General features: G+C 47.8%; 1 protein-coding gene and 1 pseudogene across 2 annotated transcripts; both read left to right on the top strand.

Annotated features, from left to right (window-relative positions):
• Window positions 1-3918: 3918 nt before the first annotated feature.
• On the top strand, window positions 3919-4086 carry LOC144099612 (U2 spliceosomal RNA; annotated as a pseudogene).
• A 7437-nt stretch (window positions 4087-11523) lies between these two features.
• On the top strand, window positions 11524-13977 carry LOC144098417 (anhydro-N-acetylmuramic acid kinase-like). Of its 2 annotated transcripts, none has more exons than XM_077631027.1 (2): window positions 11524-11546; window positions 12198-13977. In XM_077631027.1, the coding sequence occupies exon 2, from the start codon at window positions 12232-12234 to the stop codon at window positions 13354-13356; it is 1125 nt and encodes a 374-aa protein (XP_077487153.1). In that variant the 5' UTR covers window positions 11524-11546; window positions 12198-12231; the 3' UTR covers window positions 13357-13977. The 2 variants fall into 2 exon arrangements, with proteins under 2 accessions (XP_077487153.1, XP_077487152.1); XM_077631026.1 differs by having other exon boundaries at window positions 11527-11611.
• The last annotated feature ends 2759 nt before the right edge of the window (window positions 13978-16736 follow it).

Here is a 16736-nt window from a genome sequence, read left to right as displayed (position 1 = left end):
GAGCTGGGTTAGGAAAAACCCCTGCCTGCAATTTCCTTCACGAAACTACCCTTTTTTTACTGAACGTGCGGGCCGCCGCCGGGGAATTGCATTCTACCCAGCGTGCAATGCTCTGTGATTTCTCGATAGGTTCTGAGAAGTTTTGTTCTTACTATCCCCCCCTAAAGATGTGTGAGACCCGAGGGTCGACCGGAAAGTAAGACCCCGGGCGTCCTTATGGGTCTCCTCATTCCTTGTGAGGCCCTGATGCGCGGGTGCCCGCATAAGGCTCCTGAGGTCCCCGTGCTAATAATAATAATAATTGGTTTTGGGGGAAAGGAAATGACGCAGTATCTGTCTCATATATCGTTGGACACCTGAACCGCGCCGTAAGGGAAGGGATAAGTGAGGGAGTGAAAGAAGAAACGAAGAAGGAGGTGCCGTAGTGGAGGGCTCCGGTATAATTTCGACCACCTGGGGTTCTTTAACGTGCACTGACATCGCACAGCACACGGGCCTTAGCGTTTTTCCTCCATAAAAGCGCAGCCGCCGCTCCCTTTATCAGATCTGCGGCAGCTGCCGTAACCCTTCCTGGAGAATAATGCTCTTAAGACGAAAGCCTTACTAGCCCCATAGACGAAATTCCGCCGGCGACCATTGTCTCCCCCCCCCCCCACACTCGCGCATTCAAAACAACCTTCCTTACATTCATGTTTAAAAAATTGTTAGATATGAAGATGATTATTTTATCATTTTAAGCAGGACTGATGTAAGACAGCCTGTTGGCCTTCAAGGAAGTAACTGGGTATTTCCTGTGTTGAACACGGTGCCAGGTTAAAGTTCACCTTGTAATTACCTACAGATGGCCGCACCCAGTTTGTTAGACATTGAACTGAAATTCGCGTTTACAAGATTATGAACTGCATGTGCCATCCACGAAGCAGAACGCGTTTATTCCCCTTTGACGGCGCTCACTCCAAGATTGTTAAGGAATCGTGTCTTCTTGTTTGCACGGAGCCCTAACAAAATTCTGCGAAGTGATATTAGCTGTTTTTGAAAGCCTTTTACAAAAAATGAGAGATTTAAATGATCAGCGTAAGAAGCAGGAAACCGAAGAAAACAAAGGGGAGACACCTGTCCAGGTCATGCCATACTTCCACAGGATTTCACGTAAATTTAAAAAGGTGGCGGCGAAGTATGATGTTAAAGTTCTTTTCCCGGTCCCATGCAAACTCTCAAAAATCATCGCTGTGAAAAACGAAAACAAGTAGATTTCTTCAATAAAAATGGGAAGCAGTTCACTGCATGGAATGCAAACGTATAGTGCGCAAGATGCCTATCAGCTGCGGTCTTCGACACTAGGCAGACAAGACGTTGCTTCAACGAGAAGGGGAGGGAGCGCAGACAATGCTTGCAAAACATATCAGGAAGCAACCTTGCCGACCATTGCCAAGCATGTGAAACAAAGCGAAATAAAATGATCTATTCAAAGCGTGCGTGTGTGTAGTGGTTTATTAAAACAATAATAAAAAGGAAGGATAAGATTTTTGCTAGCCCCGGCATCTGCCACCGATACTGAAGCACCTGAGCTGGGGCAGCGGAAATAAAGGATAGCAAACAGAATGAAGAAATAAAATGAAAAAGGTGAGGGGAATGGAAGAGAGGATAGGGGGAGAGGTAATATACACAAACTATAAGACAAAGATGGATGGATGGAAAAAACTTTAGTGCTCTATTTACAGCTTTCGCGGCTAACAGAGGTCTTCATGTTTTATTGAAGTCTCCGTCGTCTTGAGTGGTCGGCGCCCCTATTCCAGAGCACCGCTGAACCTGGCCACTTCGAGATAAACCGAGCGCGGAGTCATTGAGGCATATTTTGTTAGAAGGATCGGGCAGTGTGTTCCAGCACACTTTCCATTAATTTACACGACAGCCAGTTTGAATTTCTGGACGGCCATCTGTAAGAATGTTCATAACAATAATAATAATAATTGGTTTTTGGGAAAAGAAAATGGCGCAGTATCTGTCTCATATGTCGTTGGACATCTGAACCGCGCCGTAAGGGAAGGGTTAAAGAAGGGAGTGAAAGAAGAAAGAGGTGCTGTAGTGAAGGGCTGCGGAATAATTTCGACCACCTAGGGATCTTTAACGTGCACTGACATCGCACAGCACGCGGGTGTCTTCTCCAGCGAAACGCACCCGCCGCGGTCGGGTTCGAACCCGGGGAACTCCGGATCTGTAGCCGAGTGCGCTAACCACTGAGCCACCGCGGCGGGTGGAATGTTTAACGCTGTTGCAAGTTTTGTTTCACTTGCGCCATCCAGTTCTGTCTATCCTAAATTTCCGGAATAACTTTACATTTGGTTCAGTTTATGGGGTTTTTCAGTTATTTTTGCCCAACAGAAGAATAGATGAAGCGCGGTGACATAATCGAGCAAACTCAGCTAAAGCAGAGAAGGTGAGAGATGTGTTCCATTCCCAACACGGTGCACAGTCCATCCGTACAGATACGACGCCGAGCTGGGGTGGGGTGCTGTCGCGGATGTACCCGTCCGGTCGCCCGCTCCCTTATCTTCCGCCGCGCTGAACCGAACTACGTGCGCTCTGTCACGGAGCGCTCGCACGTGGAACGCGCCCCCCCTCACTCTCCCCGGCCACCGCCCCCTTAGCTGATTAGGGACCGCGCGCGCTCCGATTAGCGCCACGGCGCTGCCATCGCCGCGAGCCGGCCCGATTCTCGCCTGCAGCGTCCCTGATTGCCTCCGCCCGAGAGACACCACCGCTGAGGCATTTAGCCTCGCCGAGCCAGAATGACAGTCGCCGAACGAGGCCGAAGATCGCGGCCACTTGACTGCACGCTGCCTTCTGGGGGCGAGCCCCCAATAGGGCAGGAATAACGTCCGGCCGCGCCTTGTTTACGCACGCGATGTCAGCCAGCCTCTGACGTCGTCCGCGCTGCCCGATTTAGACGCTGCGAGACGCGTGCCCGACCCGATACCGACTCGGTATACTATGCAGGTTTAAATTTCTGCGTACACCCGCAACAAATGCTGTTGCCTCCACTCGAGGTGCTCACCCCTGACTGACACCGTGTTATTGAACTATAGCTATGAGTTAGAGCCGTATTAAGGCGCCATTTATCGTTATACAGAAATAGCGTATTTATTGAGGACGAAGAAACAATGGAACACGTTGTGAAACTATGATGACAGGTTCGCACTCAGACACCGCAGAAACACAGTTCTTCTTGACATTCTGATTTATGACTAACCTGGTTCACAGATTGGACAGGGTTCTGGACATTTTAAAGGCCTGGACAAAGCACACACACACTGCCAATAGCAATACCAATTAAAAAAAATTGAAATTGGTTGTTGGGGAAAGGAAATGGCACGGTACCTGTCTCACAACTCGGCGGACACCTGAACCGCGCCTTAAGGGAAGGGATAAAGGAGGGAGCGAAAGAAGAAAGAGCTGCTGTAGTGGAGGGCTCTGGAATAATTTAGAACACCTCGGTATCTTCAACGCACTGACGTAGCACAGCACATGGGCGTCTTTGCGTTTCGCCTCCACCGAAACGCGGCCGCCGCGGTCGGGTTCTGGAGTACCCGGGTTAGAACCCGACCGCGGTGGCAGCGTTTGGTGGAGGCGAAACGCAAAGGCGCCCGTGTGCTGTGCGATGTCAGTGCACGTTAAAGATCCCGAGGTGTTCGAAATTATTCCGGAGCCCTTCACTACGGCACCTCTTTCTTCTTTTCTTCTCTCAGTCCCTCCTTAATTCCTTCTCTTACGGCGCGGTTCAGGTGTCCGCCCAGATATAACAGATGCTGCGCCATTTCCTTTCCCCATATACTTACCTGGTGCTGGGACTTCGGTGATCATTCAGGCCGAGTCCCCGGGTGGATGCCGGCCATTGCACTGCGGTCGGCTAGTAGTAGTTCGCCTTCCGTATAGGAAGGACTAGCGATTGTCCGGACCCGTGGAGTATCTGTTGCGGGTCCAAGTTTGGACTTATTTTTGGAAATGTGGCGGAGAGTTTGAAGGATGCTTCACTCCCGCCACCGGTTGGCCCGGTATTGCACTACCTCCGGGATCGGCCTTGTCTGTAGCGCGTCTTTACTATCCTGTCTTTCTATACCATCTTTCAACTCTCCTTCTATCTGCACGTGGTAGCGATTGTGGCTCGGCTTGAGCCAGTGAGCAGACCTGTGCACTTCCTTTCTTTCTTCCTGACAGTAACAGACAGACAGACAGGCAGACCTTTCCCCAACAACCAATTTTTCTTAATTGGTATTGCTGTTGGCAGCATGTCTGTTTCCTTTGACCAGGCATTTAATGAAAATGAAAATTGTTTTTTGGGAAAAGGAAATGGCACAGTATCTGTCTCAGATATCGGCTGAAACCTGTACCGCGCCGTAAGGTAAGGGATAAAGGAGGGACTGAGAGAAGAAAGGAAGAAAGAGGTGCCGTATTGGAGGGCTCAGGAATAATTACTACCACCTGGGGATCTTTAACGTGCACTGTCATCGCACAGCACACGGGCGCCTTTGCGCGTTTCGCCCCCATCGAAACACGGCCGCCGCAGTCCGGTTCGGAATGATTCTGGCTACTGCAGATCCCTTTCGGCTCTGATTAATACTAAAATTTTAATACCGAATTGTTTTTATGAACTTGGCGAACATAATTATGTTACAATACACTGTAGCGCAGCAAAAGACGAGGACACAAGAGACGAGAGACGAACACCACGAGCGCTAAGTTCCGCTTGTCCGTAACAAAGACGTTGTACGCTCATGGCTGTTTTCCCAGCGATTTTCGCAAGCACATTTGATTTATGAGGAATTAGTTCATTGAAATTGTCTTATGAAATTTCTATTCCAACCGAGACACGAGATTTCGCCGTGATTTGGTACGGCCCGTGCAAATTGTTTTTTTTTTTTTTGAAGGCTTAATTTCGAATAGGTAGCCCTCCTTCCAAGCGTAAACCGTTTTCTTGCGCTGAGCGCAATGCATGTTCAATGCTCACATTTCATTTACCACTTTGCGCTGTGGGGGCCGCTGAGGCCGCAGCTGCGGTTGTATTACCAGCTAATTAAGAATGTGCCCTCGCGGCCGTTAATATGACTAATATCAAGGACCTTCTTAAGCAAGTGCTCTTTCCCGGATATCGAGGTGCGTACGTGCGTGCGTATAGTACGCCGTTACTAGCTGTTAACGCACGTCGAGTTCATAAAAATTTCAGGAACCACCGGAACTAATCACATGGTAATAGTACTCTTAATTGCTAGTGGCGGTTGCTGCCAACCTTATGCGTTACTTTCGCCATCGCAAATGACGTACCGGTTTTCTGTTTCGTTCAGCGCTGGCTTAACCTTACCAACTGGTACGGCCATATAAGACGTGTCGAAAGACGAGGAAGTTACTCGGCGCAGGTCAAGCGGCTCCTTCGGCTCGCCACCCTTACCTCGTGCATAAACTACATTTTGTGATTGCTAAACGAGCGGCACGCGCCATTATTGTTTTATGCGAAAGAAAGTGTCAAGCGACTAGGCTGGTTAGCCATGGTGTCTTATGTAATGTGATGCAAACGATTAAAAACTAGAATATGGGACACGTTGAGACCTTGAAACTCAGGCAGCAATAGTATGCACGGAGAACGGCAAGTAACGTGGTCCGGCCAGACTAGCATATTCGACATTCTTGACGTGTCCTCAGCTCAAACAAAACACAAAAGAACTAAAAATGAGACACACCAAGGTAGCACCGGGAAGGTAGTAACAATCCTACTTCTTTTTATTTGGTCAAAGATTATTAGATTGTTGCCTATGTCATTTTTATAACATTTATGAAACGCCACAAATAACTTTTTTCTAACCTTAAAAAATCCGCTGTGCGATGTCAGTGCACGTTAAAGATCCCCAGGTGGTCGAAATTATTCCGCAGCCCTCCACTATGGAACCTCTTTCTTCCTTTCTTCTTTCACTCCCTCCTTTATCCGTTTTCTTACGGCGCAGTTCAGGTGTCCGCCGATATAAGACAGACACTGCGCCATTTCCTTTCCCCAAAAACCAATTATTGACCTTAAAAAAGTAGTAACCCGCCGCAATGGCTCAATGGTTAGGGCGCTCGGCTACTGGTCCGCAGTTCCCGGGTTCGAACGCGACCGAATAAATAATAATTGGTTTTTGGGGAAAGCAAATGGCGCAGTATCTGTCTCATATATCGTTGGACACCTGAACCGCGCCCTAAGGGAAGGCATAAAGGAGGGAGTGAAAGAAGAAAGGAAGAGGTGCCGTAGTGGAGGGCTCCGGAATAATTTCGACCACCTGGGGATCTTTAATGTGCACTGACATCGCACAGCACTCTGGCGCCTTAGCGTTTTTCCTCCATAAAAACGCAGCTGTTGCGGTCGGGTTCGAACCCGGGAACTCCGGATCAGTAGTCGAGCACCCTAACCACTGAGCCACCGCGGCGGGTCAAAAAAATGGCCAGGCTTAGCTTGGTTAAGCCAAGAATGCGTTGCATATCTCGATGGAGTTCCGTGATGCTCCGTTGACTCGATAGGCTATTGACTCGATCGCCATTGAAACTGCCCGTGTAGCAGCGCTCGATCGCCTTTGAGTCGATAGACTATCGGTTCGAGGGCCCTCGAAATGCCCGTGTGACAGGGGTATAAGTCTGTCCCGGCGAAGGAGCGCAGCTCTTTTATACATATGCCGTGACGTCAATCATAGCGCAGCGCCCCTAGCGGGAGGAGCGGGAATCAGGTGGTGGCTGCGGCCGCGCGCGACCGCGCCAGTTGGGGCCCAGCTTTTCCTCCGTGACGTCACGCGCCGGCGCAGCGCCCCTAGCGGGAGGAGCGGGTGTCAGGTGGTGGCTGCGGCCGCGCGCGTGACCGCGCGAGTTGGGGCCCAGCTTTTCCTCCGGCTGTCGTGACGTCACGTGGTTGCGCTAAAGGTCAATGGTGGCTGCCCGGCCGCACCCAAGGGCTGAACTGAGTGATTGCAATATGCAACGCATAAAACCCAACCGTGGCGGCTGCGTTTTTATGGAGGCAAACGCTAAGGCGCCCGTGTGCTGTGCGATGTCAGTGCACGTTAAAGATCCCCAGGTGGCCGAAACTATTCCGGAGCCCTCCACTACGGCACGTCTCTCTTCCTTTCTTCTTTCACTCCCTCCTTTATCCCTTCCCTTATGGCGTGGTTCAGGTGTCCAACGATATATGAGACAGATACTACGGCACAGATATGAGGCAGATACTGCGCCATTTCCTTTCCCAAAAAAAAAACAATTAAAAAGTAGTGCGTTTTTTTAGAGAGAGACAGAAAACAAGATTATAATTTTGAAGGTCGGGGCCGATCTGCCAGGGATAGGGGATTACCAGTCCTCGCTCAGGAAAGGAAATGTCGCAGTAACTGTCCCATTTCTCGGCTCTCGGTTGAGGCGAAGCGCAAAAGGCGCCCGTGTGCTGTGCGATGTCAGTGCACGTCAGTGCGCCTCGATATCCTCAGGTGGTCGAAATTATTCCCTAGCCCTTCATACGGCATTCTCTCCTCTTTCACTCCCACTTTCCTCCCTTCCCTTGCGGTGAGGTTGAGGTGTCCACTGTTAAGTGACACAGTTACTGCGCCATTTCCTTTCCTCAAAAGCCACCAAATTCTCGGTAGACACCTCAATCGCGACACGAGGGCACGGAGGAAGGTGGGAGTGAATGGAGACAAATCGCACATCACACTGCTGCCTTTTGCGTTTCGCCTCCATCGAAACGTGATCCGGAGTGCCCGGGTTTGAACCCGACCGCTGCGGCCGCGTTTCGATGGAGGCGAAACGCTAAGGCGCCTGTGTGTTGTGCGATGTAAGTGCACGTCAGTGTGCCTCGATATCTTCAGGTGGTCGAAATTATTCCGGGGCCCTCCATACCGCACCTCTTTCTTACTTTCTTCTCTTAGTAACTCCTTTATCCCTTACGGCGCGGTTAAGGTGTATGGCTTCTTGTAGGGGTTCTTTTGGGGCTGAGCAGCGCTTTGTAGTTCATAAGGATCATCGGCATAAACCATGTAGCCTATGTCGGGCAGAGTTTCGAGCTTTCTTGCTGATTTTAACATGGCAACATTGAAGGAGAGGGGCGATATTATTGCGTTATTGCCCCTTTTATGCGTCGCATATTGCAATCACTCAGTTCAGCCCTTGGGCGCGGCCGGGCAGCCACCATTGACCTTTAGCGCAACCACATGACGTGACGTCACGACAGCCGGAGGAAAAGCTGGGCCCCAACTCGCGCGGTCGCGCGCGGCCGCAGCCACCACCTGACTCCCGCTAGGGGCGCTGCGCCGGCGCGTGACGTCACGGAGGAAAAGCTGGGCCCCAACTGGCGCGGTCGCGCGCGGCCGCAGCCACCACCTGACTCCCGCTCCTCCCGCTAGGGGCGCTGCGCTATGATCCCAAGAGTTGGTGGGATGAGGAGGTCAAGAGGGCAATAGAAAAGCGCAAGGAAGCATCCAGGGAACACAGATATTCCAAGAAGAGGGGGGAACCAAAACCCGAAGTAGACAGAAAATGGGATACCTTCATAAAGTGTAGAAGGGACGCATCCTATTTGATTAATGAGAAAATTAGAAGAAAGGGTGCCCAATGGATGTCAAAAGTAAATAAAAAGGATAGAAAAGCAGCCCAAAAATTCTGGAAACATCTAAATGCAATGAGTAATAAAACTAGGCTAGAACAAAGGTTTATTGTTACAGATGAGGGTATTCGACTAAAAGGGGATGAAGCAATAAAACACATAGGAACAAGGATGACGGAAAAATTTTCAGCAAAGCACGTGGTACATAATTTATCGAAGGAGGATAGACCGGTTACAGCAATAGCTTCACTTGAGCAAGGAGAGTGGGAAAGGGCAGAGAAGAAGGTTCCTAGTGGCACATCAACAGGACCAGATGGTATCCCGATTATGTTGATAAAGAAGTTAGGACCAAAATCCAAGCAAACATTAATACAGGTAGTGAACAAAATGATAGTGGATGAGAAAGTCCCCGCTGATGGCCGCTTAAGTAGATCATGTTCTGATATATAAGGGAAAGGGGGACAAAGCAGACGTAAGTAACTATCGCCCCATAACAGTGACGTCTGTGGTTTACAGGGTGGTGATGCAAATTATAAAGGATAGACTGCAGGCTTGGGTGGAGAACGAGGGGGTGCTAGGGGAACTACAGAATGGGTTCCGGAAACAAAGGAGGTTGGAGGACAATCTATTTTCATTGACACAGTGTATAGAAATTGCGGAAAAGGAACATAGGCCCTTATTGCTAGCATTTCTGGATATTAGGGGAGCCTATGACAACGTTACTCAGGAGCATTTGTGGGACATATTGGGCACATTGGATGTGGAAAATGGAGTAATTAATCTTTTAAAAGATATATATAGAGGTAACAGAGTGCTCATAAAATGGGAAAAAAATGTATCAGGGCCTGTAGAGATACAGCGGGGGCTTAGACAAGGATGTCCTCTGTCCCCTTTGTTGTTCATGTTGTACCTGCAAGGTTTGGAGGCCAAGCTAGAGGGGAGCGGACTAGGTTTCAACCTATCTTTTTTCAAGCAAGGGGAATTGATTAAACAGACATTACCGGGACTAATATATGCGGACGATATAGTGATAATGGCTGACAACAAGGAAGACCTGCAGAAGTTGTTAGATATATGCAGTACAGAGGGAGATAGATTAGGCTTCAAGTATAGTAAGGAAAAATCTGCAGTCATGACATTTAATGAAGAGGGCGGCGAGCATAGAATACAGGAGTTCGTGCTAAAGGTAGTGAATGAGTACAAGTATCTTGGGGTGTGGATAAATAACAGTGTTGAGTATCTGACAGAGCATGAAAAATATGTAATGAATAAAGCTAGTAGGAATGCAGCTGTCATGAAAAATAGGGCACTGTGGAATTACAATAGGTATGAGGTGGTAAGAGGGATCTGGAAAGGGGTGATGGTCCCTAGCCTGACCTTCGGGAATGCGGTCCTGTGTATGAGGCCAGATGTTCAAGCAAGGCTGGAAATTAGGCAACGGGGAGTAGGGAGGTTAGCTTTGGGAGCACATGGCAATACACCAAATCAGGGGGTACAGGGTGATATGGGATGGGCGTCTTTCGAGAGCAGAGAGGCTAGCAGTAAGATAGCATTTGAGGAACGATTGAGAAGGATGGAGGAAAAGCGGTGGGCTAGGAAAGTTTTCAGATACCTGTATATAAAGAATGTTGACACGAAATGGAGAAAGCGAACTAGAAAATTGACAAGCAAATATCTGGACAGCAGTAAGGGGGCAAATCAGCAATTATCGGTTAAGAAAAAGGTTAAAGGAACAGAGAGAGCTTTGTGGAAAACAGGGATGCTGACGAAATCGGCACTAGAAACATACCGGACCTTTAAACAGGAAATTGTCAAAGAAAATATCTATGATAATTGTAGGGGAAGTTCTTTGTTGTTTGAGGCCAGGACTGGAGTTTTGCGGACTAAGAAGTATAGAGTCAGGTACCAGGAGATAGACACTTTGTGCATTGCATGCGGAGAGGAGGAGGAAACGGCTGAACACTTGATACTTTTCTGTAAAGGGCTTCACCCTACAGTGGAAGGCAGCGGGGCTGACTTACCCAAGGCATTGGGGTTTAGGGATAGTGAAGGGAAAGTGGATTTTAAGAGGTTAGAAGTAACCAAGCGAAGGTTATCTGATTGGTGGCTAAAAGCAAGACAGGAGTAAAATTTCGCAAGACATGGCTAGGTGGCTTGAGCCACCGCCCGATGTAAAGGGTTCAGCCGTATCCATCCATCCATCCGTCACGGCATATGTATAAAAGAGCTGCGCTCCTTCGCCGGGACAGTCTTATACCCCTGTCACACGGGCATTTCGAGGGCCCTCGAACCGATAGTCTATCGACTCAAAGGCGATCGAGCGCTGCTACACGGGCAGTTTCAATGGCGATCGAGTCAATAGCCTATCGAGTCAACGGAGCAGCACGGAACTCCATCGAGATATGCAACGCATTCTTGGCTTAGCCAAGCTAAGCCTGGCCATTTTTTGTTCAGTGGAGTGAAATCTAGCATGGGGAAGGAGCGTAGTGGACCATATCAGAATAGGAACCGGTTACAGTGTTGAGGAAGCTGTGACACGTGCAGATTCTGTCTCCTGTTACGAACAATTTGGCAGTGCACTAAAGCCGTAGCGTTGTTTCACACGTCAAGTTGAGACACTTGCGGAGGTAAAATGAACTCAAAGTTCCTATACAGATTGGGATGAACTGATATCGAAGCTTCCCTGCTCGAGCTTAGAATGGCACTGGAAAGATTGTGAAAAGGCGCACAAACCTGTGAATATTCGCTTACGTTGGATCAAGCAGGTATGGGCTCGCACAGTGCCTCCTCACCGGCTCACTACAGCAATAGTTCGGCACTTGTTCCCACTCTATTGGAGATAAGTGGTTGTTCCGTTTTCAAATCCTGCGCAACGACATCGACATCACGCCACTGCTGACGTTGGCGCCATCTGCCAGATCTTGTGTTGTGCATTTGTTCCCGGGTGAGTTGCGCTGCGTGCAGGTGCTCTGGCATTCAGCGCATGATTCGGCTTTCAGTTGCTTCACGGTACGCTATATCAGACAAGGTCAAGGACAGACAGTTTAGGTGTCGATGCTTATAGTTTAAACCGCGCTTCCATAAAACTCTATTGGCTTGCGTAACTAGTCACCAACCACAATGCCGGTTGCGGGACAGTCGCGTAAAAATTATATCTTGATGTCGATCTGACACTGCCCACCTGTCTTGTTATTCTATGTGGCCCAGTTTTTCTTAGCTCTCTAGTCAGGGCCACTACAGCGAGGCTGTGGACATGCCTCTAATTTTGCTTGTCATTTTGTGTTCAACTACGTGGCCGGCTTCGCACATCGTTAAGACAATATTACGTCAAACAGCGTTGTGTTGCGAACTAACTTTGCACCGGTAATTTGGTTTGTAGGATTTTAAAAAAAAATGTAGCAGGCTTGCGCTTCTGTTATGCTAGTCGTATGTTGCGCACTCGTTGTGGGCGTGGACCTCGCCGAAAGTAGGTTAAATTTCCGCTGTCTGCATCTCGCAGTTTTTCCTGCACACTGATCAGAAGCTGTTCTCCGATTCTGCTACTGCGCGCAAGGCAGTGAGTTGAGTTCTAAATGCGGCGTGTTTTAACTTGCAGACCTGTGCTGCTGTGAAGTCACGGAAGACAAGGCATGCCTGATTACAGGGTCATCGGGGTCATGAGCGGCAGTTCGCTCGACGGCCTCGACATCATCTATGTAACTTTTCAAGTCGCGGGTGACACGTGGAAGTACAAAATAGAACACACCATTTGCCAGCCTTACGGTAAATACTGGGTAAACAAGCTCCAGCATGCCGTCTCCATGAACGCTCTGGAGTATCAGCTGTTCCACACAGAGTACGGCCGTTACCTCGGGGACTGCATCAACATCTTCATTCGTGACAAGCAGCTTCAGGGTAAGGTTGACTTGGTGGCCTGCCATGGTCACACTGTGTTCCACCTGCCTGGACAGCTGACAACTACGCAAGTTGGGGATGGTGCTGCTGTCGCCGCTGTGACTGGGCTGCCCACTGTCAGCGACTTCAGGTCGGTTGACGTCGCTCTGGAGGGTCAAGGCTCCCCATTCTCTCTGGCTGCGGAGAGGAAGCTTTTTGGCAGTGAATACCAGTATTTCCTCAACATAGGTGGCATGGCGTGCCTGACGTATGTCGGCAAAGGCAACGAAGACAGCTTTGCAGTCGACGTCTGCCCTGCCAACCAACTTTTGAACCTCCTCGCTGAGCAGGAAGGTAAAACTTATGATGACGAAGGAAAGATAGCAGCCTCGGGAACTGTTAATGCCAGACTACTTAAGGATCTTGACGGTTTCACCTATTACAAGAAACCACTGCCGAAATCTCTTGGTGTCGACTTTGGCCCAGAAATCCTGTACCCACTGATATCTGCCCGTGACCTGCCAGCACCCGATGCCTTGCGGACATTCACTGCACACATCTGTAACCAAGTAGTGGCGACAGTGTGTACTGTGAAGAACAAGGTTGGTTCCAAGTATCCAGGGCACTGCAAGATGTTAGTGACGGGTGGTGGTGCACGTAACCTGTTGCTCGTTGCCGAACTGACCAATATGCTCAAAGGTCAAGACATAACTGTCACTGTGCCAGAAGATCAACTCGTCAAGTTTAAGGAGGCCCTCATGACGGCTGTCCTCGGTGTACTGCGGGTGAGGGAGGAGGTTAGCTTCTTCAGCAAAGTGTCCGGAGCCAAGCACGATTCTGTGGGCGGTGCACTGTGGTGTGGAGCAACTGCACAAGCCTAGCTCAGATGGCTCAGCTGTCGTGAAACAGGCCTCATGTCATTCCCCATTGAGAAGACATCATTTTATTCTGATGCAATGCCATCTATTACTCGAGCAATTACTCAACTTCGAATCATGGGAGACTTTAGAAAGAACCGTCAAAAACTATTGGCGATGATGCCTGACATATAAGTGCCTTATGCACTTGTGCCAGCTCTGTTTGTTCCTGGTGAAATTGTATTTAGCACGTCTTATGGTGATTTACAGGGCTGGTGGTTATTGTCACAAAAATTCCAAGTACCTGCCTTGTACCTCCACTTGTTGTAGTGCTGGTGGAACTGAGCTATGCAATTGCTGATACCGTACAATATTTTTTACAATGCTGAAGATGGGTTGTCTTGTCTTGCAGTTTTGTACTTTAGTGTGCACAAGTTATACCATAGTAAAAGATTTTTCAATAGCTGTTTTTGTTTTCTCTCTAATTACAATGCCTGCCTCATCTTTTGACACTTTCGGGCAATATGCCCTTGAATTTTGATCAGTAAGTTGCCTAGAGTGGTGGCTTTTCCTATAGCAATTTGTTGCTTTTAATTATGCTTTATTAAGTGGTTTTGTCTGGTGAAATACATTTCGTTACTGGTATGTACGTGTGTTTAAATCATTTATAAGGCAATTTGCATGCATGTCTATATGCATACAGATGGTAAAATTGCACTCTGACTCACTCTTAAAAAATTTAATGAAACCACATTCAAGCCGTTTTGGCCGCTTGTTTTGTAGAAAAAGAAGTACACAGCTGTACCAATTACTTCGTAAAATGTCCTCAAATGCAATGCGTATTTGAGATTCATCTTTCCAACATATAAGAAAACTTGCGTTAGAAATGAAAATCGCATCTAGAAGTATTATGATGCCCTTGTCTGACGGAAAGGCTTAAAAGCTCAAAACAACTTTCGGATTTTATATTTCCTGCCAAAATGAAATGCGTTTCCGCGCTTTTAAAACCGCACGGAACACCAAGAGTGCCTATTAGCTAAAGATAAAAACGCGCTTTGTTTGCTTGACAGTTCAGTATTCTCCATGCAAAATTGAGGTACCTAGATGGATACTGACTGTCTATGTGCACTTACAGTAGGACAGCTTGCATTCCGCTGTCTTGCAAAGAGTTAATTACATACTATGGACCTCTGGGTATTAGCAGAGTGGCATTACAAAATGTTCAAACAATAATAAACAATTTGGAAACATGTAAGCAAGTTCAAATTTTTAGTGACAGTGTGAAGCTGCTTGTATTAAACTTTATTCCAGTAAAATACTGTGTGTGGAAAAATGAAAAATTTAAATGTCAGTTCAAGCATAGTAGAGGCAGTGAATTGGTCTGGTAGTGTCTTTTTAGAGATGCTACTTCTTGAGGCATGGACTATTATCCAAAGAGAAGAAATATTAACATTTTCAGATTTTTTGGAGCATGCCAAGACTGCACAGAGGAATACCATCCTCCCAGATGCTTAACTAGGCAGTTTCTGTGGCAACCACATTTTATCAACACCATGCCTCCATATTGTTTTTAGGGTATCAATTACACTGCTTCCGACTTATTCCTATCGTAAGAATTCATCATGTAAACACATCGGCACACTTTAAGTGTTTAACCCTTTGCGGTCCTAAGTCTGGCCCCTCCCGACAACGCAGCACAGCTGTTCCAGACTGCTGTTGGGCACCGCCAGAAAAGGTTTTCAAAGGTTGGATTGCACACCTTTTCCTATCTACACATCATGCACTATCTGTTAAACCACATGCTGCCTATATGTGGTTTGGTTTGTTTTATGGGGCTTAACGCCCCAAAGCGACTCGGGCTATGAGGGACGCTGTAGTGGTGGTGTCCGGTCAGTTTTGACCACCTGGAGTTCCTTAACGTGCACCGACATCGCACAGTACTTGGGTTTGTAGCTTTTTGACGCAGGTGAAATGCGACCGCTGCAGTCGGGATCAAGCCTGCATCTTTCAGGTCAGCAGCCAAGCACCACAACTACTGAACCACCATGGCAGCTATCATTGAGACTTGGGCACATAAACGACAAAAATAGATTCCATGAGTTGTTCTTGCACAGTTGTTTTCTTTCATTGCGCCCGAAACAGGTGAAATAGTTTCGGACCAGAACGGCTGCAAAGTGGACAAAAACTTTGGACCACAAAGGGCTAACCCATTCACTTCTGCGGGCCATCTGCGACGGCACAGCACAACCAGAGTTGCTGGAAAAAAATTGCCAATAACTCGTGCTGAAAAGGTTGCATATGAGAAGATTTGATTTCATTTCGCTGTCATGACAATTGCAAATCTAGAGCAAGAAAAATTTTTGTTTGTGAAAAATCTTGAAGCAGTCGGGTGTGTGAACTGTGAAGCAGCACTCCTCTCACTCCCAGAAGCTTTTGCCGTTTTTTCCTGGGCTTTACACATTAAACATTTGCCTGATGTTTTCTGCTATACAGTCATTTGAATGTATTTGGCAACCGAAATGGTGCCATTGATAAGCCTCTGGACTATTTGGTGTGGAGCTAGAGCTGGTTTCCTGTGCTCTTGTATCGGGGCAATGCAGCCATGTGAATGATCTTTTCGATGAGACAATTTTTTCTCGGTGTAGCAAATTCTTTTTCAGTCGCTTTTGGTAGAATATATAGCTAATGTAAACAACCAAATCATCACATTGACAAATATTTCCTTGTACACTTTCGAGTTTCCAAGCTGGGGCTCAAGCTACGTCTGAAGTGCCAGGCTCTGAGTCCGAGTAATAACCCTCACCTTGCGGATCAAGCCACACTCACTGCTGTCGCCATGATCTAAAAGCTTTAGGTATTTGCAGTCTGCATCCCCCTCACTGCCAAAAAGCAGCGCATGAATTTCAGCATCCCTGAAAGTTCAGTCTTCCTGAGACGCCATGTTCAAAAGAAGCGGCAAGAAAATAATTTTTTTCCTGCAAAAGTATATTTTCGAAACTAGTGAGCAATTAGTGTCATCTGGTGTTAAAACAGAGATCCAGAAATTAGCGGCCAAGCATCTGGCACCATTTGTTGTTCTGCATTTAAAGGGAGGATGGCAAACCGCGGACTACTGTGAATGGGTTAAAACACTCATTCTTGCAAAATGAACAAAAAAAAATGCGCACAGACCGAGGCCATGCCAGAGCTACCACAAAATGCACAATCCATGCCTGGATTGAAATGCTTCTACAGACAATATTGCACATGTTGGCACTTTATTATAGTGCTCACATTACTGTCCACATCGGAACTTCATTACTATTGCAATTGAGGCGGCTTCACGAAAGCTACGGTCTTGTCTGGCTCAACCTGTTGTGATCCTGACGAATTCAATATCTGCCCTTCAAAGGTTAGAGCCCGGG

Source organism: Amblyomma americanum, chromosome 7 (assembly GCF_052857255.1).
Source record: "Amblyomma americanum isolate KBUSLIRL-KWMA chromosome 7, ASM5285725v1, whole genome shotgun sequence".
NCBI classification, from domain to species: domain Eukaryota; kingdom Metazoa; phylum Arthropoda; class Arachnida; order Ixodida; family Ixodidae; genus Amblyomma; species Amblyomma americanum.
The sequence above is the reverse complement of the archived record's forward strand: the minus strand, read 5'-3'. Positions and strand labels throughout refer to the sequence as shown.